Source organism: Antedon bifida, chromosome 6 (genome assembly GCF_963402885.1).
Source record: "Antedon bifida chromosome 6, ecAntBifi1.1, whole genome shotgun sequence".
Classification (NCBI taxonomy): Eukaryota; Metazoa; Echinodermata; class Crinoidea; order Comatulida; family Antedonidae; genus Antedon; species Antedon bifida.
In genome coordinates this window covers 9,812,220-9,838,850 of record NC_136231.1, presented here as the reverse complement: position 1 = coordinate 9,838,850, position 26,631 = coordinate 9,812,220, and the positions used below count along the sequence as shown (strand labels likewise).

The 26,631-nt window shown below is 33.6% G+C and overlaps 2 protein-coding genes across 4 annotated transcripts in view; one reads left to right on the top strand and one right to left on the bottom strand.

Annotated features, from left to right (window-relative positions):
* Positions 1–2,677, top strand: part of LOC144845313 (uncharacterized) — a 45,125-nt gene extending 42,448 nt beyond the window's left edge. For all 3 annotated transcript variants that reach the window (XM_078702549.1, XM_078702548.1, XM_078702550.1), the window contains exon 15: positions 40–2,677. In XM_078702549.1, coding sequence (XP_078558675.1) covers positions 40–563 — 524 coding nt within the window. In that variant the 3' untranslated portion in view covers positions 564–2,677. The remainder of the gene's footprint in view (positions 1–39) is intronic.
* Positions 2,678–13,068: 10,391 nt separating this feature from the next.
* On the bottom strand, positions 13,069–26,409 carry LOC144844539 (uncharacterized). Its single transcript, XM_078701491.1, has 3 exons — positions 26,376–26,409; positions 25,601–25,687; positions 13,069–15,451 (listed from the first exon to the last, which is right to left on the bottom strand). The coding sequence occupies exon 3, from the start codon at positions 15,381–15,383 to the stop codon at positions 14,097–14,099; it is 1,287 nt and encodes a 428-aa protein (XP_078557617.1). The 5' UTR covers positions 15,384–15,451; positions 25,601–25,687; positions 26,376–26,409; the 3' UTR covers positions 13,069–14,096.
* Positions 26,410–26,631: the final 222 nt, after the last annotated feature.

Genomic DNA, 26,631 nt, shown 5'->3' with positions numbered 1-26,631 from the left:
CTGATAAAAATGTATTGTTTGTTTTGTATTCTTTTATAGACAATTCAAAATGCCATCAAAACAGAATTAGGAATGATAGAAATTGGAAGAAATGGAACCAACAGGGTAGCCATAATTGGAACCAACAGGGTAGCCATAATTGGAACCAACAGGGTAGCCAATCTTCTGGAAATGTATGGCAACAATGCCACAAATACGAACAATATGAACCTCCACAACAGAGACATTTTTACCAGCAGTATGATAATCAATGCCAGGGACTACCGATGTACCCTCCATCACCGCAATGTTCCTACAACATGCAACCAGCATATGGACAGAACTACCCAGGCCATTATCCTTTTACACTGCCGCCGCATCCACCTTTTCCTCAAGGCTTGCCTCCTTTTATAGATACATCCAAGCCACCACCATTATTAGTACAAGTTCCTTCTAGTACCACAACGAATTGTCCTAACTCGCCTTCAGTTGCTGGTGACAGTCAATCCATAAATTTACTGTCTTTTCTAAGTGTTCTCCCTCCACCACCTCCTCCACCCCCATCTTCTCCGCCCCCAAATTGACATTTTAAATAGTATATTTTAAGATATATTTCCCATTTTATATGATAAAACCATAGACATAAAATATAGACTTACTTCACATATGACTAAAAATGAATGCATTTTATCGATTGTAATGTCAATTAGATTAGATGGTTGGTTACAAATTGCTTTTTGTATTTTTCTATAATAGTACTGTTTTTCTTTTTGTGTGTACTGTTGAAACTTTGTTGTATATTATTATAAAAAGCCACAATGCTAACCAAAGGGCATTTTTGATTCTTATTCATTTCATTTATTTTTTACGGACACAAATGGGTGGCTGAAACCCATGGAACAAAACTAAAACAAAATGTTCATCATTAAACAAGCATTGCTTTCACAATTCATGATTTATTGGAAATCATTTGAAATACAGTACTACGTTGACTGCTATTAATTTGTTCATGTTCATGTTGACTGCTATACGAGTTGCCACTCACTCATTTCATTCAGTATTTTTTTCTACATTGTTGTAGAATAATATAATACAATAGCTAAATTGCAGTAATCATGTTTTTTTTAAAAATATTACACATTAAGAAACTTAAAAATATTCTCTCTCATACAATTTAACGTTGATTATTTTTTTATATTTAAAAAAGAAATTAAAACAAATTAACATACGTTAACTGAATAATTTATGTATTGAGACATCAGTCATATTGTGCAGTAGACCCCCCTCTGGGAAACCCTCATTCAGGGGGGCACACTGTTAAAGAGACACAACGATTTTAACATGTCAATGTCTATACCTCTATTAAAGGGATGACCCCTTAAGTTTGTTCTCGTAGTGTTACTATATTAGTATATGTAGTGTTTTAAGAAGCGTCAGTTCACCATGCAAACATTTCAACAATAGTTACGTACTCGGGGAAAGATGAAAGTGGATTCCTCCTGTATTGCATACCTTAGAAATCCTAACGAAAATTTTAATTGTAGAGAAGTATCAATTTACTGCGAATCATGTAATATGACCTCTAATATTATAATTTATTATACATTAATAATAATCGGTTGGGGCGACTTTTTCTCATTCTCACAGATTTCCTCATCTTTATCGTTTCAAATTAATTAATTAAATTTCAGTATATCACCGGGCGGTTTAGAATTAATGTTCTTTGCCTGATTTGTTTATACATTAAGTAAATAAATACTGTATATGACAACTTTTATGACAGTATTGTCAAGTAAATGTTTTTTAGCTGTATTAATTTAAGAAATAAAATATCTGAATATTACTTATTATTTCTATATTTTTTTAAAGATATAAATCAGTGTTTACTCGTATGTATGACAACTCATGATTGTTAATCAATTTTATTAATGTAACAGTTAAAATGAAAACAAAACTTCAATGCCAATGTTGTTAATACGATGACGTATTATTAGTTACATTGTTTTTTATGATGTCCACATAAACGTCAACAGCAGCTAACCAACCGTATCATTATAATATTAATGAATAGTTTTGCTGATTTTATTATGTATTTAATGGCATTGAAGGTGAAGGAGTGATGTCAGGGTCGATAAAAATGTCGATGTTGAAGTACACGTTTATTTGATACACTCATCTCAAGAGTACTTTTAAGTGGATTTAGTTTATTCATTTACGAAGTAATCATTTGTTTTCAAGTGAATGATGTATTTTCTAAAATGAGCTCCCAAACTTCGAACTTTTGTTGAACTATCGATTTAAATGCGCAATGTGTATTTTAACTCGTCGACTGATTAAAGTGCTCTGCGCCTTGTCCACTCCACATTCTATAAAAAATCGATCCCTAAATGTAGCACTTAGGAAAATAATTGCGTCTATGTATATTATGTGTGTGCATTTTAAATATTCTATATCGGCTAAGAATATGCTATACACATGACTACTGGATTCCGGCCCGTTGTCATGTGGCCTTTTTCCACCCGGTCTTGGCAAAAGACCTAATGTGGTAGGGCCGGGTGGCAAAGGACCAGGTAGCAAAGGACCGGATGGCAAAAGTTGGGGTGGAAAAAGGCCAGGTATTAACGGAATACCCTTCATAGTTTATTGTTCTCAAAACTAAGTATATTTTTATATAGGCTACAGTATTATTAAACGTTAAAACAAATTAGTCGTGTTGCATTGCTTGTTGTGTGTATGAATAATTATACTACTTCCTCGAATCTTTTGAAACAACGACAGTACGTACATTTTAAATTGATTTTGAAAACATTCAAACTTTACAATAATAGTTCGAGATCTGTGCTATTTTTATTGTTAGCAGAAATAGATAATCTCCAAGCTTCATTAGCTCCTAATCAATTCACAGATTTATTAATTATGTAAGCGCGATATTTTATAGATTATTTCTATTTTAAGAAAATACGTTTTTTTAATCGATGTTTTTGAGAATATTCAAAACTTTATAATTGTCAGTAGGTGTTGTAATATTACAAATAGTCTCGAGTTATTTTTGTCCTATGGAGTGCAATCATCTACTACATTGGTTTCTAATCAATTCACAGTTTTATTAATTATATATGCGCAATATTTTATGGATTATTTCTATTTTAAGAAAACACGAAAATGATACATTAACGGCAATGATTGTAAAAGCTAAGTGAATTATTCATCATCATGATCATCATCATCGCCATCGTTATCATCATCATCATTCATTATCATCATCATTCATTATCATCATCATTTATTATCATTATCATCATCATCATTCATTATCATCATCATCATTTTCACCATCATTCATTATCATCATCATTATTATCATTCATTATCATTTATTTTCATCATCATTATCATCATTCATCATCGTCATTACCATCATCATTCATTATCATCATCATGTACAATGGAATATCAAAGAATGTCATTCATCTCATATCCAATAACCGGACCATTCGACGCTTCTTCGTTTTCAAAGTCATAATGGATGATAAGTATGATACTAAATGTTAACATAATAAATGAAGGAAAAAACACAAAATAACAAAAAGGGTAGACAATTTATAGAAACTATGTATTCATTATTATTTATGAGACATTGAATGCAGAAAGTCATAATGGATACATTTATCTCATTCTTAACCATGTGTTTGCATCATAACACCATTATTTTTAGTTCCTTTTACATGTTAACAAAAACCAATATTCGTTATATTAGTACAAAGGTCTTTATTTCTTCCTAATAAAATAGACCTTATGTAAACACATTTCAAGACTTACACAACCAATACCCTCCAATTCCTATGTTTGAGTCGAGCATTAATTAACACTTAAACTTTCCTTTTGGCGCCTTGATCATAATATCATAAGTGTTCCTTACATTAGTGTTTTCAAAACACATTTAATAGTGTTGTTTTATATGATGGATCAACGAAGACTATGTAGGCTCGTTTATACTGACGAATACCAACGAATGTCGTCGATAAATAGATAAATACATTTTCTACAGAAAACAAAAGAAATTAGAAAAGTTTTTATCTTAGAACTATAGAATATTCATTCATACTGTGTCGGTGAAAAATAATAACAAAATCCAATCAAATGACGTCATGACCAGTAAAAACCATAAAATCGTTACGATACAACGATGTTATTGAGTGTGTGTTATTGTATATCGTCGTCGTTTATTGTGCGAGTATAAACGGGCTTCTCTTCTGTGCACACGCGTGTTCCTGACGTGCATCTTGAAAACGTTATAATATAATAATAATAAGAAGAATATAAAATTACGTTAGCTTCTCAGAAATAGCGTAATACAACTATTGCAATTAATTTCTTGTGTACCTTTAACCTTTTTAGTTTGGACACGCTTTAATGAATGATTTACATTTAGCGCTGTTGTTAATTATGCTTTTAGAATAACAAGAAACCTTCAGCTTATCTGACGACATTTATGAAGCAGTGTCTACAAGTGTGTACACAAATATAGGTCTAATACACAGAACGAAAAATGAACTATAATTATGCACGTGTATTGACTATTATGCCAGGGGCTTCAGTTTACTTTTATTTATAGTTGACATATTATCAATAACCTTCTTTGAAAAAGATAGAATAATTTTGTTTTGTTTTTAAAAAGAAGATTTGATATTTTTAGACTGCTCTATAAACTCTGGTTTCCTTGTAGTTACAAAACATATTGATTGTGTTGAAAATCTGCGAGTTTGTTTGTTTTGTTTGTTCTATAAAATATACCTTCCATCAGAGAAATTATATAATTGAAAATACTAAACAAATATGAATGGTATTATGATATTCTTTTGTAATGTTACCTTATTTATTAGAAAGAGTTCCTCAGGCCTACCACGCACTAGAAACAGCTCATTGAAAGCGTGCACTTGTATCTATCCGTAGGATGATTCTTCTTTTAGGCACAGAGACCTAATAATAAATGCCTGTTTTTTTCATTGTTATATTTACAGATTTCTTATTGAAAGTGAATGAATAGACGCCTTTGCCAAATAGGCCGTAAGTGACCATCGATCGTGGGTATCATTATTCAACAGTAAATAATGATGATGAATGATGAAAACCAGTTATTTATTTATTTTTTAACTTTTATTAAACTGTTTGGGTTACCCTGAGTAAAAAAATGTAATAATAATAATAACAGTAGGCCTATGCGTTACTAGTCTTGTCAACTCCCGAACTATATTTGCTTTCACAATAACGATTTATGATGAAAACAAATAGATTAGGCCTACGTAATTCTTTTCTCCAATCTGTTACGAGGCTTTGTGATGCAACTTTTGTCGGGTGAACATTTTTTTTTCAATTTTTCTAGACACTGTTTTCTAACCATTTTAACTATCTTTTTACTACTTACCATGTTTTAACCCTTTTATTAAGGTTTGTATTTTACCCTGTTTGTGTTTTTACACATTTTATCATATTTTATATGTGGCAAGCAAGACACATTTCGATCCAGAGTGCTTGACGAAATAAAGTATTTGAATTGAAAAGATGCACAAGAACAGAGCAAGCACACTATATTTTGTTCTACGTAATAATTTACAAAATGCAATGAAGCTGTCTTTGACCGTTAGATCTTGCTGTATGTTATTTGTGTTGTATATATGTAAAGATGTACAATAATAGATAAGATGATTGTTGTTTTCAACGCTATCGATCGGTATTTAATTCATAATTTGTGTTGATAAGGTCAACTGAAGACGGTAAGTATACAGGATTATATCCAGAGTTGTTTATCTCGCATAGGTCAAGAGTAACTCGATTTTAACGCGTTGGTGGTGGAAAGGATATTTCCTTCAAACTTTCTTGCCATATCATTTCCCCTGTTATAACTAATTAAAATTAGTTATTAGATTAACTGAACCGGTCACTGCGCATGATTGGTCCAAATTAGGACCTATAAGAAAATGTTATTTTTTATAGGTCCTATTTCGCGGCACAAGGTATCATTTGGTATAGGCCTTAATTCATAGTCTTCTTCCACTTATGCAAGGATTTTCTTCCACTGCTAATTGTTTTCTTTCCGAATCTTAAATTAATGTTCCCTAAATTTTTTTTCTTAATGTGGACACACGAATCGTTCAATCCTGGCTCTTAGTCTTAGAAGTACGCTACGTTTTTATTTCGTGTGTGGGTGTCCATGAAATTGTAAACATTTTGTTTCCTAATTCCCTTTATGATTAGACATTATTTTCCACTGTTCTATAATTGTAATTTGCTGTTTGTGCGGAGTAGAGTATTTAGGCCTACATCATTATTTTTATTTTCTAATAATAGCCAAATCAATCATGATATTTTCTAAAAATCTTTTTATATTAAATTTAATTTATCTGTAGTCGTATATTTTGATAACAAAAACAAAACAACATACCTTCGTAGCATGATCTTTGCTAACTTGTGACTTGCAGCTCAGCCTAACTGGCCTTCGTGTCGAGTGCTGCCACCAAACTGCACCCAGTCTTTGTCCAACAGGGGCTGAATGGACTCATGGTAGGCCCTAACTCCCTTCCGAAAGTAAGAACTGGGTTCTTTACGAGCCAGATATGTACACCGACCTTATCCGTGACTTGTTCTACCACGACAGAACAATGGTCGAGGAGTGATTTGAACCTAATTTTATAGCTATGGTTTGCGGCGCCCTGTTTTAACCGCTTGACCACTCGATTCAGGTCTGTGAATCATTCAGTCAGTATTCCTTCGCATAATCAATCAGATCTGTAATCATCTAGTAATCATCCAGTCTCTTAATTATCTGGTCAGTCAATCTTTTATTTGGACACTCTTCTCTGGTGAGTCCGTCTGTTATTTTGTCACTCAGTCTGTTGTCGTGTCCGTCTGCTATCTGGTTTATTCATTCTGTTTTCGTGTCAATCAGTCTGTTATCGGGTTTAGTCAGTCTGTTATCGTGTCAATCAGTCTGCTATCGGGTTTAGTCAGTCTGTTTTCGTGTCAATCAGTCTGTTTTCGTGTCAATCATTCCGTTAATCAGTCTGCTCTCTGATTTAGTCAGTCTGCTATCGGGTTTAGTCAGCCTGTTTTCGTGTCAATCAGTCTGTTATCGAGTTTAGTCAGTCTGTTTTCGTGTCAATCAGTCTGTTATCGGGTTTCGTCAGTCTGTCATCGTCTCAATCAGTCTGTTATCGGGTTTCGTCAGTATGTCATCGTCTCAATCAGTCTGTTATCGGGTTTCGTCAGTCTGTTTTCGTGTCAATCAGTCTGTTATCGGGTTTAGTCAGTCTGTTTTCGTGTCAATCAGTCTGTTATCGGGTTTCGTCAGTCTGTTATACTATCAATTAGCCTGTTATCTGGTTTAGTCATTCTGTTTTCGTGTCAATCAGTCTGTTATCGGGTTTAGTCAGTCTGTCATCGTGTCAATCAGTCTGTTATCGGGTTTGGTCAGTCTGTTTTCATGTCAATCAGTCTGTTTTCGTGTCAACCAGTTCGTTATCGTGCCAACTGATCAGCCTGCCATCGGTTCTATCAATCAGGTCAGTTACTATGGGGCCAATCAGTTTGATCTGGTTAGTCATCCTGTTATTATAGTCAGTCACGGTCTGTTATCAGTCTGTGATTGGGTGTAGCATGTTATGGAGTCAACCTTTATCACCTGTCCATTCATTCAGTCAGCCAGTCTGTCAATGGTTATAGCCAGTAGTTGAAAAAATAATAATTATTATCATATTGTGATATCTTGCTGGTCAGTCAATGTCATTAGGCAGTCCCTCAGTCAATCAATCAGCCACTTTGCATTGTTTTCAGTAACTTTATTTTAGGCATATTTGTCATATGTCATATATAATATTTATGCATTGAAACTTAGTGCTCACAGCTATTATAGCCTTACTCTAAGTTTTATAATTTATACGGCGAACGTAAGTGATGAATCATGTAAAAGATTTATGTATGCATATTTAGTTTTGTACTGCGTATTTGTTAATAGATTGATAACTAATGATTGAATTGTGAATATTCATTATTTAATAATTGGATGTAACTTGATTGATCACCGATTGATTAAAAAATGTTAAATTGGACACAAGAAAAATTGGTTTAGATTGATTCAAGAGACTGATCGAGTTGAAGAATCCATCCTTGCGTTGCGCTTACGTCCTCGAATACTCCAAAACATAAATTGTTAGGTTCCGTAGGAGGACTTTGATACTAACAAACGATGTGAAATGCATGACGTGGGAGTGAATAAGCCCACTAGTTTTTCGAGGTTTGTGTCCGTCGTCAACATCCGATGCCTTCCTTCCGGTTTAATTAAAATGTGTAATGAAATGAAATCTTGAATTAGATTATTTCGATTTCGATGATGACTTTCTAAATATCAAGTTACCTTATCACAATTACGTTCTCGTAATATTATTGTATGGATCGAATGAGCCGGCTCCTATGTTGTCGAATTGTATAATTGCATGCGTGTACCGAGAGTCTGACTTAAGCATGGTTCCCACTAGGACGCAACGCAACGTAACGTAGCGACGTATCGACGCAAAGTGATATATTGCGTAATCACAAATGGGAACCGACGACGCAACAGTGCTGTAAAAATCGCAGGATTTGATTTCACGCAGGCGGGGGCAAACAAAATTATTAGAAGGGCATTTTCTTACGTTGCGTAGATTGCGTTACGTTATAGCTAGTGAGAACCAAGCTTACGCATACATTATAATACATGTATTATAAATTGTAGCAATTCAATTGTTTACATGGTTTCTTTCAATATTTCAAATTTAGTTTCCTTCTCATAGAGGTTTTATAGATTGCTATTGGTTTCTGTCTTTCCTGAACAATGCCAATATACCTTACAATGTGTTAAATGTTGCTAGGGGACGTAAGCGCATCGCAATTGATTTTACCACTAGAACGCAACGCAGCGACGTATCGACGCAAAGTGCTGTATTGCGTAATCACAAGTGGGAACCGACGACGCAATAGTGCTGCAAACATAGCAGGTTTGATTTCACGCAGGCGGGGGCAAACACAATTATTAGAAGGGCATTTGCTTACGTTGCGTAGGTTGCGTTACGTTGCGTAGCTAGTGGGAACCACGCTTAACGTCGACTAAAATGCGTTGCGCCTATAAGCCAACGTCGTTGCGCCTATAAGCCAACGTCGTTGCGCCTATAAGCCAACGTCGTTGCGCCTATAAGCCAACGTCGTTGCGCCTATAAGCCAACGTCGTTGCGCCTATAAGCCAACGTCGTTGCGCCTATAAGCCAACGTCGTTGCGCCTATAAGCCAACGTCGTTGCGTCCAAGTGACAACCAAGCTTCAGAAAGAATGTATTTTCATTTATCAAATTGTGTAATTGGCGATTTAACATTATTCAATGTTCAGAAAGTTACTGAATGGTAATGTGCATGTACTAGAATACAAGCGGGACCCATTATAGGCTACACATTGATTCATCAATGTGACATAACGGCTGAATTATATCCTTAATGTCTAATTTACAGATAATGGTTTCATCTATAGAACTCTCACGTCTGATTTATGGCGTTGTTTAGTAACCCAGCATCTTTAAATTAGTCTGTGGTTTTCTGTAACGTGATTATATTAATCTTGTCTTCAATGCACTATTGTTTTAGTGAAAGATTATTAAATAATTTGTTATCTTTGTAATTAACCCTGATCCTGATGACGCAAAGTGGTTGATTAGTCGTTAGTTTTATTCAAAATAATTGGGTTAATACTCGCTAGGTACGGTATTTGAGTAAAATTAATTCTTTAAATTGTGATTTGTTATCTAGTGATGATAGGCATTTTAGTATTATTACATATAATCATTCAGTAATCATCATTATTGAATATCATATACTGTAATGTTAATACAGTAGTTAATACATAATTTGGTTGACTACTCGCTGTGCTGTTGTTTGTAGTCCCGTTTACGATTAATACGTTTTCTTTTCAAATATTTAATCTAAAAAACCTGACTTTCTATAGTTTAGGGCCTACAAATATCCTACAAATATCCTACAAATAACCTACAAATACTGAAATGCATAATTTGTAATAGATGATCGAATGTAATAATGATCTATATATAGCAAGCTAGCAACACGATGTTACTATGACTATTCTACAATGTAATTAGCCTTTATAGACCAGGAAGTTGTGTGATTAATTACTTTACATTAATTCAGAGTTAATTACGTGTCCCATTTGTGTGTATTTCTAGTATTTTTAATATCGATTGTACATAGATCGTTTGTGAAATGAACGAATTTTATTTTTGAAACACACTCTGTTTTGTTCGTCTCCTGCTGTAATTAGACAGATGACATTTAATGCACTCTCTGGTGATTGCCTGTGCAGTTTTAAATCTTGTTTAAGTCTTCAATATAATAACATACAGTGTAGCCGATATTGTGTCTATAATTATCATAGGCATTATTCATACAGTGTCACATAATGTATATGCTACCTCTGTATAATGAGGGTTTACGTTGTGACGCGTCAGTCATGTGATCATACATAGTGACACTGTACAGAATTTGCCTCCTATGATACTGGACAATGCGACAAGTGGAGATACAGTACTAACAGAGAATCGGGCTGCATGGGTACGGTACATCCTAAGCAGGGTAACCTAAGATGTATAATTTCTAGGTTTTGTGATTGGCCTAATATGTAATTATTCATGCCATGTATGTTTACAACTTGCCATATAAACAAATTCGTAGACGATATAGCACCAGCTTCAATTCCACTGAAAAGTAATACAATTTATCTAATGAATTTATTCATTAATTAGTAGGCTTGTTTGATTATCAATGTGGATATTCCAAAAAAATGTTGTATCATTGCCTTGTTTCCAACCATATTTTCGTTATTAATTAATTGGATTTGAAACAATTTCAGACGAAGTAATAATTACTATTTATATGGGGGATTTGTATTATTAGTACGTGATTATAAGACGTAAACAGAGACAGTGCATGTATCAAAAATAATTGTTATTTATATAAACGAAACCAGAATCATCATCATCGTTTCCGTCATTCTACCAGAATTATATATAAATCAAAATCGTCTCTGATTTATTATAATTTAAAAAAAACAATATAAATGATGTTATAGTTCAAAAATACGGGGGATGGCAACGCTAATTATTTTAGGCCTAAAGTAAAAGTGGTTTAGTAATTTCAGTAGGCCCTCGGCTGCAGATCGTGTTGTGGGGTTGAGTGGGTGCGTCTGCTAGCAAGTGATGGTAACGTTGATGTTATACATGATAAACGGTGATGATTTAAGTAGCATTTTCCATGATAACGTGTTTGACATTTTAATGACATTTCAAATATAACGTACGCAGCGTGAATGTCCATGATGAACAGAAGCAAGCAACCACAAACAATTAAAACTATCCGGAAGCTTTAAGCTCGTATAGTTGTATCGTATGAAATCTCAGAAGGGTGTAACGTAGCGTAATATTCCCGAAAGCGGGAGCTCTGATCGTCGGCCTGCCATAGATTAAAAATACATCTATTTTTGCTTTTAATTAGCTTTAAATATCACGAAAAATCTACAGAAAATACTTAGCCTATCATATCTCCTCTGCCTGCAATGGTCTAGATGTCCAGCATTAAAGTAGACTTCATGACCATAGGCCTACATTGCTTCTATTTATTAATATTAAGGAGACTTGAGACATGCTGTGTTAGAAGTATATATCCCCTTTGTGTTTACAGGTCTTACGCAGGGACAGGTACGTAATCCAGGTGGAGAAGATCCAGAAGCGTGAAAAGTGTAAGATTCTATTTTAGGGAAAAAACTGACGTACCCTGCTATGTTACACTCTTGAACCATTCCACATAAGAAGATTGAAAGAAAATGTCCTCACAAAAGGCACATGGTTAGTTAGGTTACAACAGAGTCCCTTAGATGTCATAACCCTTGAATTAAGTATTGACAGTATCATTGTAATAAACCATTTTCAGAATCTACTTGTTTCCTTTACTAAACTGATAAAAATAGGCCTAATTTGATATGTGTTATTTTATAGTAGCTTTATTGCATAGTGCTCAATGGCCGACCATACACACATCGTCAGAACATATTATAGAAATAGGCCTACAATTTAATTATATTAGTTTATGCTAGGATATGTTAAATTATGGAAGAAATGCCCGATTAGAATGCGTCTGTGAAATCATGTTACACACCCACTCACAAAAAACCGCGCAATATAAGCTGGCATATACGAAACTGAGATATCGTATAATATTCGTAATACAGTAGAGACGAATATACTAAACATTTTCTTAATTCAAATGTATAATCAATTAGTCGTTGGTGTTTTAACTATATCAGCGCCAGGCCGATTGTTAGTGACGTATCGTCACAGTGCTCATCACTTGTTTTATTAGAAAATACAGATGATCATATTAATATTCTCGAGCATAATAAATCAGATATACAAAATAAAAAGCAAGCAATTCTTTGTATCTACGTCACTACCGTTTTTATTCATTTTGTCGAATCCACAATTACGCTGAAATGTTAAAGGTACAGAGAGTCATTTATTATGCTACGGGCTCTATGTTGTCATGGTGACAATAAGTCCTTGATTATTGACTATTTATCAGTGATATTGTCGAGGACAGCAATCGTTGCCTTTTAGGTACAAACGTACGTTGTCGTCGTCGCGTGTACTTCTTCGATTCGGCCAGTACGTTACGTTAAGCTAAAGCATACTGCACTCTTTGCTATCACTAGTTATTAATTATCATAGAACTGACTATCAACATAAATTAAGCATTCATTATGAAATTTTAAAATAAAATATCGCTTTAAACAATATTAATCAAACGAATATTAAACAATATCTTGTTAGTAATGATATTGATATTGTTTTGCCAGGCGAGAAAAAAACACAAAATCAAAATCTTTACATTCAAATAATATTTATTCATAATAATATTATCATCATTTATAGTAATTATCATAACAATTACTATCATAGTTTCTATAAAAATGTTATTATGTATATTATGCTAGAACAGCACAAACACCAGATTAACATAATTAATTCGTCATATAATTATTATTAGCTAGCTCTTTACAAACATAATGAACTTAACATAAAGTATAAGGATAGGTCTAATGAATAAAGTATAACAAAACTATAAAAAAATAAAAAGAATTAGGCCTATCGTCAAATTATATTGTTCTGATAAAACAAAAGCGCATAAAATGAATTATAAAATGAAAATAAATCAATTTAGTAAATGCCACGCTTGTACGTCCTTCTTACAGCTCGTGGTTAATATTAATATTCTGAATATATTAACCACGTGCTTCATATTCATTTTTCTATTATTAACCTTGCTATTATTCATATAAATTTGCTTCAGGTGGCTAATGCCTTACAAAATTATTATAACTTTAAACATAGAATACAAGCCTACATGTTCACAGTGTGTATTATATGCTTAATTCATTTGCTTTAGTAGTGGCCTTGTGTATTCTATAATAAAAAGTCGACCACCATAGTAAACTAAATTATCATATCATAAATCGAGCACAAACGTTTGTATGTTTGTATTGTCGTCTAATACTTATTAACACTATAGCTAGAAATAGCCATTTTCTTTTTGGTGCGTGTGCGCAAATTTGACTTCCAGCGTCTGCGCATACTGCACTGCTGATCAGAAAATGTGCATTGTTGTATGTTGGTGGGAACATAAATTGTTTTCGGTAGCTTTTTTAGAACGCCTCCATGAGAAAATATAGCACCACAACAGATAGCCTGTACCTGTTAAAACTGTCAGTATATCAGTTTATATCGGTATATATGCATATATTAAAATAATATATTCAAGCAGCATCCTCACGTACAACGTGTCCATGATGCAGTATAAGCACCGTATACTTTACATTTATGTAGCCTATACAAACATTTAAAATATTGGTCGTCATTTTCAGCTAGTACAGATTAAATTGGACCCAAATTCGAAATCGTATTAAAGCAGTTTTATAGTTCAACTGTCCAAATTTAAAGAGTTTACAAAAGTGTGTTCTTTAAAACAGTTAGGCCCCTACAGTTTTACACAATCAGTTGTTGATTTACTGCGTTTGAATTTGGATGTTAAGCTGGTGATCCTGTTTGCGAAACCCTTCTCGCTTACTTGTGTGCAACCGTCTTTCGACTTGTTGGACATTTGGTTTTTCTGGAAGTTGACATTTGTTGTCTGATGACCCCCGCGTTTTACATACTTGTTTGCTTGTTTGCTTCCGATTGTCAGCCTGCGTTCGATAGCTTTACCAATCGCTTCAGGGTCGATTCCTGTATCCACATCAATATTAAATGCTGCCAATGTGTCCGCTAGGTCTGATTCAATGTTTTGATTAGAAACACTCAATTCATTTTCATTATTATCGACACAGTCCTTTGAACACGATGGTATATCCTCATCGATCTCTTTAATTGAACGTATTTCTTTGGCGGAATTGGTTCTGGATATTGGCGTGTTCAATGAATTCAACGCTTCGAAAGATGACGGACTGGATCTGCAACCTTGTTGATATTCATGAAGGACATCACCAGTTCTCCTACTTTTTAAACTGGTTATCATTGAAACACTCCTTGATCTAACATGTCCGTCGATCTCTTCAATGCTTTCTGGTGTGACAGCAAGCATATTATGGCCACTGGTGGTCCGTCTTCGTCTAACTGAACCAATTGATCGAGCTTCTGTAAGGATTTTCTTGAGATCTTCATTTGTGCAGACAACACCGTGTTGATTGCTAAGTCTATTCCGTGCGGTATTCAGTTCTATTGCAGATTCACTCCTCGTCCTCAACATTTTCTTTGTAGGATGTGGCATTAAACATCTAGGCTCTGGTTTCGTTGTTGTATCACATTCTTGGATTTTCTGTGTTTCTGACGCCATGATGTATGCCTTTGATCGAACCATATCTTCGTAGACGATATTTTTACGATGTGTTACTACGTCGGAGTCTGATTTCAATCGATTCAAATCTTTTCTTCGTGATTTAATTAAAAATTTACCTTCTCCTGAAAGCGTTGCCTTCCGATCGGTTATTTGTTTGCTTTCTCGGTCGGTTAGGAACGTATCATCGACGAGTTCCGTTTGTTCAAAGCTAAGTCTCTCCTGACTGTCACATATACTACTAGATGCACTAGATGAACTACAACTACTAACGTTACGTGACCGATTCTCTGGATGTTTTAATGAAAAATACCGCATCATCTGTCGCTGCTTCATTTTTGTTAATCGATATTTCCCTACAGCAGAGAGTTCTCGCATTTGATTGGTTGAACCCGAACATTTCGTACGCTTTTCTCTAAACGGGTTTTCCATTTGTTAGTAGAATTACCACGCTGACGTAAGTAATGCTTAAATGTCAAAGGATTCTACGATGCTCGTATCTGAAATTTAAGAAAGAAAGCTACCATAAATCTTGGTTAATGTGAGATAGAAATTAAACAATTGAGAATTTACGTTGATTTTAAACATCCAGTAGCTTTCGTAGTCGTCATATTAGCATTGTCTAGTTCACCAAGCATGACAGTTTTATAGCTCAATGCACCTAGTTAAACTAATTTCTTGGTTATACAAGGTAAATAATCATTATGTGAAAGAAAATGATAGGTGTATATTACAATTATACAATAATTATTAGATATTCCATTTAGTTGCAAACACGTCAGAAACGAAATCGTGAATACAAAATAAGAATGTCGGTTATTTCGATTCATTAAAATAATGTTGAGCTAGTTAATGGAATGGTACTGAAAGATTTTGTTTCTTATTGATAGTCGTCAAGGGTCGGATGGTACGTTTTAGCTCAACTCAACATCGGACCACTATCACAGAAAGAGAGACGGCTGGGAACAGGCAGACATAATCACTAAGTTTAATGTAAGTTCCGATAACCTCTGAATATAAGCTAGCTATAGCTACTAGCCCAATTAAAAATAAATAATTGTGAATGTAATAAGCGCAAATAAATTATGTTTTTAAAGGTAATACAGATATAGCCCTTGTTAATCGAGACACGGTGTGCACTCAATCATTGTACTTACGACAATAAACACCTGTAGTCTGACACAAGAATGTGTGTGTAACATTAATGATTACTTGATTACGATATAAATAATTATCTTGCTTTTTCTTAGATGATCTATGACATAACGAGCTGAACAAACATGTACATGACAGAAGCTAATGCCTTCTATATCTCTTTCATTAAGCTAGCTGTCTAGGCCTACTATATCTTGTATAAAAACACATTGGATTGATTGGTCACCGTTAACATGTTTTGTAACCGTTAAAAAAGAAAGGACATTATTAAAATAAGGCTTTAATAGACGGAACTAAAAAATCCCTTTATTTTAACAAATTGTTTCTCAAACATAAGGAAAAATCATCTTACGTAGGCATCTCCCTCTGAATCTTAATACAACATGTATCATTTTATGGGCTCGTTTCATTATACGAATGAATTGAATGTAATGCTATATCGTATATTAATAATATAGTAGGACCATTTATTCAATAACTTTAGATAGCTACTGTTTAACTTTGTGAAGTACCGAAGTGAATTTAATTTTGTTTTAAGTAAGTCTACTTATGAATAAACAAAGAGGATAATTATTAATAGTTGAATAATGAATGAAAAGCCACAAATCGTGTGATACTGACACTTATAGTATCATTCATTATGAATGCGCATATCGTTGTGCAAAACAAACTCACATTTCTCAGTATTAAATGGTCAATTTAAATAGACCGCGTAGCTTGTCCCACGTTGAAATCTGTATCTATCCCGAGCGGAAACCGCCCGTTATGGCCAATTTACTTTTATTATTAGTAGTATTATTATTCTCTCAATTATTATCGTTATGAACTCTATAGATTCAGAATTACAGTGCACACAACATAGAAACTGTTAGTTTAATATAGCAATGGCAGAATCCTAGTTTATGAGCCTTGTAGTTGTTATGTACTGCTGCAGCTCCTTCCCCTGTATTAGTTTTATATATTGTATTGGCGTAGAATACTTTTAGCCAACGTTTTAAAACGATATTCCTTTAAAAAAAACTGAATTCATATAAAATACAAAAATATATTTCCAATGTCAATGTTTCTCAAAGTACAAGAATGAATACGATACAATCTAAAGAGTAAATTTCATTACATATCACATTTTCGTTAATCTCGAGCTATTAGAGCAGCGCATGTACACGTTATAAGTGACGTCACCACATAATGTATGTCGTAAGCCATGTCTCTGTGTCACCAGAATGATTCTTTGTAATAAAGGTGAATGAAAATTAATGTAAAAGTGTGTTTTATTACGTTGTTAGCTCAAGGCAAGAATTAACTGCAATGATATAGAAAAAGATGTATGCATGCTATACAGACCTTAGCAGTACATACGATACCGTACGATAGAAAAAGATGTATGCACGCTATACAGACCTTAGCAGTACATACGATACCGTACGATAGAAAAAGATGTATGCACGCTATACAGACCTTAGCAGTACATACGATACCGTACGTATGAACGCTATACAGACCTTAGCAGTACATACGATACCGTACGATAGAAAAAGATGTATGCACGCTATACAGACCTTAGCAGTACATACGATACCGTACGTATGAACGCTATACAGACCTTAGCAGTACATACGATACCGTACGATAGAAAAAGATGTATGCACGCTATACAGACCTTAGCAGTACATACGATACCGTACGTATGCACGCTATACAGACCTCAGCAGTACATACGATACCGTACGATAAGATGTATGCACGCTATACAGACCTTAGCAGTACATACGATACCGTACGTATGCACGCTATACAGACCTTAGCAGTACATACGATACCGTACGATAGAAAAAGATGTATGCACGCTATACAGACCTTAGCAGTACATACGATACCGTACGATAGAAAAAGATGTATGCACGCTATACAGACCTTAGCAGTACATACGATACCGTACGTATGCACGCTATACAGACCTCAGCAGTACATACGATACCGTACGATAGAAAAAGATGTATGCACGCTACACAGACCTTAGCAGTACAATGATACCGTACGATAGAAAAAGATGTATGCACGCTATACAGACCTTAGCAGTACATACGATACCGTACGTATGCACGCTATACAGACCTTAGCAGTACATACGATACCGTACGTATGCACGCTATACAGACCTTAGCAGTACATACGATACCGTACGTATGCACGCTACACAGACCTTAGCAGTACATACGATACCGTACGTATGCACGCTATACAGACCTCAGCAGTACATACGATACCGTACGATAAGATGTATGCACGCGACACAGACCTTAGCAGTACATACGATACCGTACGTATGCACGCTATACAGACCTCAGCAGTACATACGATACCGTACGATAAGATGTATGCACGCTATACAGACCTTAGCAGTACATACGATACCGTACGATAATATTTTAAACAAAATACATATTATAGACCGATCCTACTACTGTAAAATAGAAACGTGTTGGAGGGCCTAGTGTGTGTAGGCCTACAGTATAAATATGGTGGGGCGTTTACACGAAAAAAGAATGGGCCCATCGTATTCGAGGGGGAAATTATTCAAAGCGGGGAGTTTATTAAAATAAATACGGTATATGACGACTGATGCAATATACAAATAATGATGTAGAAAACGGAAAAATAGGACAATGTTGTTACTTTATTTTAACCCAAGCATGGACAATTAGATCTTTTATTTTATCTATGATTATTACCTCTCCCAACTACTAATAATTATATAAGTTTGTTTACTATAGCCCATTTCATATATTGTTGGTAGGCTTAACTGTATTTAGTTTTTCTGTGTTGATGTTATATTCATGTGGTTTTCTATAAAAAATTGAAAAGAGAAAGTTTGATACTACTCCGGGCAATTCGATGGCATTCACAACAAAAAAGACAACTATGACATTAGCTTAAACCATTTATGTGCACTACATACGGGGCGCCGTTTGGAATGTATGTCACATCCACATCCTACATCCATTGTGAAGACATTATTTGCAGACATTCTGTAGTTTGGAGAGGAAATTTTCACAAAATGTTTACTTTGAAATAATTCTGTAGACAGAATTTATCTTTGAGATAATTAGATTTCACCACTTTGTAAACCATGGAAAAGAAATGCAACTGTGTATCGTTTCAAATTAATTAATTAAATTTCAGTATATCACCGGGCGGTTTAGAATTAATGTTCTTTGCCTGCTGTGTAGGCCTATAAATATAATGATATCTCACTCCCGAAAACACATTGTATATTGTACAGAGAATTGGGTTTCTTATTGCTGTATTTTATATATTAATTTTAAATTTGTTTAAATATTATTTAAAAATTGTTTACAACTAGATGAAAATACGATAATGCAACCAAAACATGATCGAACAAATATTTATAATGCGCCCTCTCTAAAATAACAAATGGGTATGTGTTCTGTAGAGGACGTGCTAGTATTTTAACACACTGGATCACTAACCTCCTGAGCCTCCCTAAGCTTAGTCGTTTTACATCGACGCCAAAATATAAAGCATCTGAGAGCGGAGATTTAGTTCAAAAAATGAGTGAACCTTTAAGTTTATACCGTATTATAAAGTTATATAGTTATTTTCACAATTATTGAAATCTGAGAATAATTTAAAAACCGATATTTTCTTGTTTTCTTCTTGCTCCTAATGGACTAATATTTTTGAAAGGCCTAAATTGATCAGAAACAACAACAGAAAAAGAAAATGTCATTCTCTGTTCAGTATTTACTTTCATTTGGAGCCCATTTTATAATCATCAATTTATTCCCATCATTATTATTTCAGCATTTTCTCTACTTTCCTTAAACATTTTTCCAACTAAATGTTATTATAAGGCTATTTTTTATGAAGTTCGACCTGTTTTTATATTGTCACGGATAGGCCTAAATATTTTTCCTGTGTGATATAACATGCTCCAATGGGATTCGAACCTACGATATTAGTATTCGATAAACGTCAGAAGGTTCTCGGTCGTATATTGAACTCTGTCTGAACATTCGTGCTTATAAAAGAAACATGAACAAATGATCTGTAAAAAGACACACTTTACATGGATGCAACTACATGTTAATGGACATGTACATATAAAATCCTCTCTAATAGGCTAAAAATAAGACGACAACGACGTATTAAATCGCTCCAATTCCAAAATAATATATTACACTCTAGTTAAGTTGTTAAAACTAACGCTACGGGACTTTATGTTAATCGATTCAATGGTTTATATTGATCCGGAAGACTTAACTAAAACGTTGGGAGATTTATCGTTTTAACTTCCAATTGCTTGTTTATCAGTTTTATTCTAAAGATAACAGAATTGTGTATAGATGGCAAAATATAACCCGTTGATTAAACGAGGTAAGCCTATAATTAAACGCGTCGGCTTCAGTATTGAGAGATATTTATCAAATGACGATGACTTATTGATAAGTAGCATCAAATTAACATTATTCAAAATATACTTTTGCCACTAAAATATAGAAGATATAGGAAATTCTTGTATGGCAGTTTCTTATTCCAAATCGGGAAAGTAAAACACATCTATTTTTGTTTAACTTCATCTTATATATTGCTTTCTATAACCTATTACTGACGATTTGACTTACCGGTACTTTACCATTTACTGCAACAAAACGTATAATGCATTATAATTTCGACTGATGTACACCACTGTGAAACTGTAATTTCAGTCGCTCAGTACAGACCTATTTATTCTATTCAACACTAATTACAGTACTCTAATAAACGTCATCAAGATACAACCAGGCTATGAGTAAATCGATTCTAAATGTAGAAAACCAATCTACTCAGACAGGTGACATCTGAAGGGATTATTTATTTCTTATTAGAAAAATGGGACTATAAACTATTCCTTTAGGCGGCGTATCAACTTTAAATTATCTTTTTAGCTAGCTAAAGCTAATGAAAGAAAAAAAATGTAGCACAAAGAAACGTTGACTTTACAATGTACTTTGTGTCACCAAAGGCAGAAAAATAAAAACAAACAATTCCAGGCGTAAGCTAGCTCTTTGTTTAATTTTGTGTTGGCCAACTTTGTTCTTTTCTGTTTTTTTAACGTTTTAAATTTAAAACAAGGCCATATGCATGGCTGCAGACGCGTGCGCAAATTTGAGTTATTGTTTACCGACCGACCGACCAACCGACCGACCGACAGTGAGCTGTAAAGTCGATAGGTTTTTTTTTCAAGCCACTAAAGACCACGGCGTTAGAAAATGTTTCGCGTTTGATCGTTTACATTTCAGAGTTTGCCGTAGTTCAGGCCTATACTGATTCATACGCATGCGCAAATCATGTATGTCATGTTGATTCCTGTACGTTTGTTTGAATTTCATCATTCGACGTACAGGTTTCGTTTTTAAAACTTTACATTATTCTTCAACAAATTTCTGTTAGTTTATGATTGTACAAATCAATCATTCTGTTAGAATTCTCTAAAAAGATAAAAAATGATTGATACTCGTATATTTATTGCCGCAATGAATAAAATATGACGACGCATCAATATATGTGCCGTTATTTAATGGATTCAGTTAGAATAAATGTCATTCTTGATTAATTCGTAAAGTTAGTAGGCTAGTCTATTGTTGATGAACAAGAACAGAGAGAAATTGGAATAGGTCATTGAAATCCACCTCTAAGCAACATTGAATACATGCAGCATCTTGATAAATTGGCAAAATTATATTTAATAAGGCTGATTTGCATCTTTGATTCATATGAATTGGGTTTTTTGGAAGCCCAGAGGTAGGAAAGCAGGGTTAAATTAAGTGCTGAACTTAACCATGTGCTAGCTGCTATTCTACGTCTAAAATTAATAATTGTCAGTTCTTGTTCACCACTTGTTTTCTCTTTCATTTATCAGTCAGAAAGAGCGCGGAATTGTGCTGTAAGTTTAATAATTTAACTCTCAGGTGAGTTAGGGTTAAATGTACATAAAGCAAATATTATGTGTAAAAGAAATCACGGCGAAAAAAAACATTAAATTTCCCTTAAAATGGCAAAATACCAAAAATGGCAAAATTCTGTTATAAAAGACTTTTTTCAATAGGCCTATTATAGTTAGGTAGTTTAACCAATATAATACCAAATCCGGTGACTCCATAGAAGTTTAAAAAAAAGTGCAAACAAATGTGGTTGGTATACAGTGGATAATTGTTGCTATAGCACCAAAATAAGAATTTGAAGTTTGAATAAAAAGTGACCAGAAACGTAAAATATAATATTTATGATATTTTTTACCACACCGTTTATTTTTCCTAATTTTTTTTAAGTGCCTCTCTATTTACAACATTTGTAGAAAAGGAATTTTACTGTGTAATTTGAACTATCCAACCCCCCCCCCCCCCCACCCCAATGATGTTGTAGCACAATAAAAATCCCCAAAAAATAGAAAACATATGGGAAATTATAGATCGATCATTATTAAAATGAATTATCAATATACATTATTTGCCCGCACCTGGCCTTTAACTTACAGTAAATTAGAAATTGACATCTAAGCAACATGCTACAATTTAAAGTATAGATAATACGGTTAATAACAATGAATCTGATGAAATTCTAAGAGTTTACTTTGCACTTACGTAAAAATGTAAGCTAGTTCAATTTTAAATGTACAACAATAATTACTAGAACTCGAGTACCATCGTTACTGTAATCCTCTTAGCTAACATCAATCAAACAATATTGCATTAGTAATTTACATTCTGAAACTATTTTCACGAAGTATGTTAAATGTTATTTCAGATTTAAAATAAAACATCGGGTTCACAGCTAAGAGCAATATTTCAAAATTTCATGTATAAAATATCGCAATGTATTCCTAAGAGTACGTATTTACTGTAGAGTACATTTACTCGGCTCAATTGAATGGATTGCATAATTATCTACTGACTGGCGTAATAATTCAATGTGATCTTTCATAATGGTTAATGTATACAGTGTTTTAAAAATAACACAAAAGCTTTTTATAATTCTACAGTAAATCGATGATGGCAAGAAGATTCCAGCGGATGGATATTTTCGGAGTGTTTTAATTTAATTTAAACACTTGCTCTATCTACCAAATAAACTGAGAATAAACTGGTACTATACATAATTATCACAGTTTAAGAGTATTACTGATTTGATTTAAAAATGTGTATCATTTCTTTTTTATTTGTCTTCTACGAGGAATTTACTTGATCATGGAAGTATTTCTTCATGCTTTTATATATGGGATAACCAGTTCATTTCTTATACCGCTTCCCTAGTCAGTTAAATGTTCAGCAGCTGAGTGAATTGGGAATTCTTACCGGATGGTGATGATGTAGAGCTAGTGCCTTTACAACTAGACCGGCTAAACCACATCTTACATAGTAATTAAATAATAGAAAAACAATGTAGGCCTATTTGGAAATATTTCAGTTTTTTTAGTGCCATCGATTCAAAAGGTGATCAACGAAATAACTGCTGAACACTTACAACGAGATTATTCCTTATAGAAATTTTATACCCAAATTGAAATGTTTTTTTTTAAAGTCAATACTACGTTATTTACGTCAAATGAAATTAATACATCGAAACTTCCGTACACAGAAAACAAATAAAGCCTATAAATAGTCTAACGTTTGCACACATTGTGCCTAGCCATAACAACATTTTGATTAAATTTCAATCTTTTGATTCGCACAAAAACGGTTCAAGTTTTTTTGTCTGGAGGTTTCGAAATTATTATTGCTCTTCAATTTCAATATCATTTGGAAAGTGCATTATGAATTAAACGAATTGACTGATTACTTAAAGACACTTATAATTACAATACTAATTTATTGATATACTGAAATCAGCTGTTTATTGATTACAGTACTTTCTATTGAATATCATTAAATGCAATCAAGTTATTATCGACGGAGTGCTAGTTTTAATCAAGAATAATTGTTTGACTCGATAAAGTGGTCTAGATACTATACAGTGGAATTAATATCTATGTTTTAGAGTTGAATTTTCACTGAGAACAATAAAATATTGAACTAAACATTGAAAACAATTAAATACGACTAAAATGTTAGATATAATTAATAGATAGTTGGTAATGGTAGTGGTTGACTTATATAGTGCCTATTCAAACGTTTCTAAACGATTTACACCAATTGCACAGTGGACTAGATGTTACATATAGGCATCCGTTTCGTGTCGAGCTTCTGCCAAAATGTACACACGAGCCAAAGGTGTACACATCACATTTTTAAGAAGAATGTGTGCTACAATGAGGGAATTTGTTAGAAAATAATTCCTCTATGGTTCTACCTTAAATAGATAAGACAAAATAAAAGGAAGTAGGTCTATCCTAAAGTCTAAAAAATGAGGTAAACCTCTAAACAAAATAAATGCACGAAAATAAAAATGATACAGAGTACGATGGTCCCTTTCCAATGATTAATTTGTCTTTCAATAGGCCCTATAATACTTTGGGTTGATATACTTATCAATTTATTATTTTCTTCACTTAATTATTTCTCGTGATTGATGTTGTTGAAGTGACCATTTTACAGTGTAACAGATCATGCATCTTACAGGATTGTTGAGAGGGTACCGTCAGTTAATTAAACGCAAAGCTCATATTTCTTGTACAATCTAATTTTAAATTGCAGTATTTTAATAATTTGAACACTTGACTGTTAGGAACTCCATTAGTGCATAGAGTGTTCATAATATTTTTAAAGTAGTAATATATTTGAGAATTCAGTTTGATCAGCCTATAATGTATTAGGCCTACAATTTGACTCGACTCGATTCTCTGTGATTCGTCTCTTGAAAGCTTCAAACGGCCGTACAGTACGGGCCTATATCCATTGTCAAATTGTAATACAGTGTCACCCTTAATAGGCTATAAACCAACTAATCCTAACCACCTTAACATACAGGCAACAGCTTTTGCCCCAATAAATAATATTATACTAATGATAAATCATAAGTTTCATAAGAGGTCTCTGCCATCTAGTTCGCTCATTTCATCCATCAGTCCGTCAACAAAGCATTATGGTTTTCGTTCCTTTTCTTGTGCCTCTGTCGCTCTTTGGAACGGTTTACAAATCTCTATCTGTCAGCCTTCAATTGCTTATTTTAAGGCTGCTCTGAAAACTGACCCTTTTAACTTTTTTTCTCTTAGTTTTCCGCTGTTTTTTTGTCAAGCACATTGATGCTTTGCATACACTATACAATAAAAGCCCCATTTATTATTACTGTAGTATACGATTGTTGTTAAAGATTACAATAATAAGCAAAAAATGAAAATTGATACAGTTACGTGATGAGAGGAAACATAATCATTTCCCTTAATCTTCGACGAATTGTGTATAACTTAACACATACACCTTCATACTTTGTGTTTGCATGACATACACAATTTATATAATCCTGTATACAGAACGAAACAATAAATATTCTCTTACCACATTTGATGACAAAACGCCTTTGGATTGTGGAGGAGAACGAAATTTAATCAAATGTAATCCTCTTAACATGTATGTGCTTATAACCTGAATTAATAAATAAATTGCATGGTTTAGACTGATCACATTGTGTTCAGCTTAAACTCACCGGGGAAAACGATCACACTAATCAAGTAGGCTAGTGCATGAATGAAATGATAAAATTCAATATCAGCAATTTAAAAATACACGCCTTAGGTTATAAAACGAATTTATATTCTCAATAGTATTGTACCGTATATTTAAAAATTAGAGGATTTATGCATACGCATACTAATGTATGTTTACTTTGACCTGCTCTGCGAAACGTTTGTAGCCAAGCAAAGAGGTAATAGAAGGTTTTGCATAAACAAATAATAACCCATGATAAACATATGGTAACAAAATGGCGCCTATAAGACCAAATAGACATTAACGTAAAATAAATATACAGCATCAAGTAAATAAGTACACTGTTTTAAGATTGGTAAAATAAATATCTGTAATTATTTTATAATTAAAACTCTCCTTGCCTTGTTATATTGTTCTCAGACGTGCTTGCAGAGTGTCCATCATTTGTGATGAGGCAAAATAAAATATCAATCAATGCAATTGATATAATTTTATTATAATTATGATAAAAATGATAATTAATACGTCAGATCTATATATAGTAGGCCCACTGTAACATTTAAAAATCTATAGATTAAATCATCTTGAAAATTATCGATAATAATTATGCAATAATTATGCATACCTTTCTGCAGAGTCGTTAAAATTGCGCATGCGTCACGTCTCAATACCTCGTTTGACACCGCCGATTGTAACCATTCAAAGACAATTTAATATAAATAAATGGTCCATGTTGCTTACTCAAATTCTATACAAAGAACCAAAACGCATGACGCCAAATCCCTTTGCATCCAACATGTTACTGATCGGACCGTCATGATGGTTCTACCATTATAAAATAGCAGCCAACAGCCATGTGATAAACTCACGGAATATTGTTT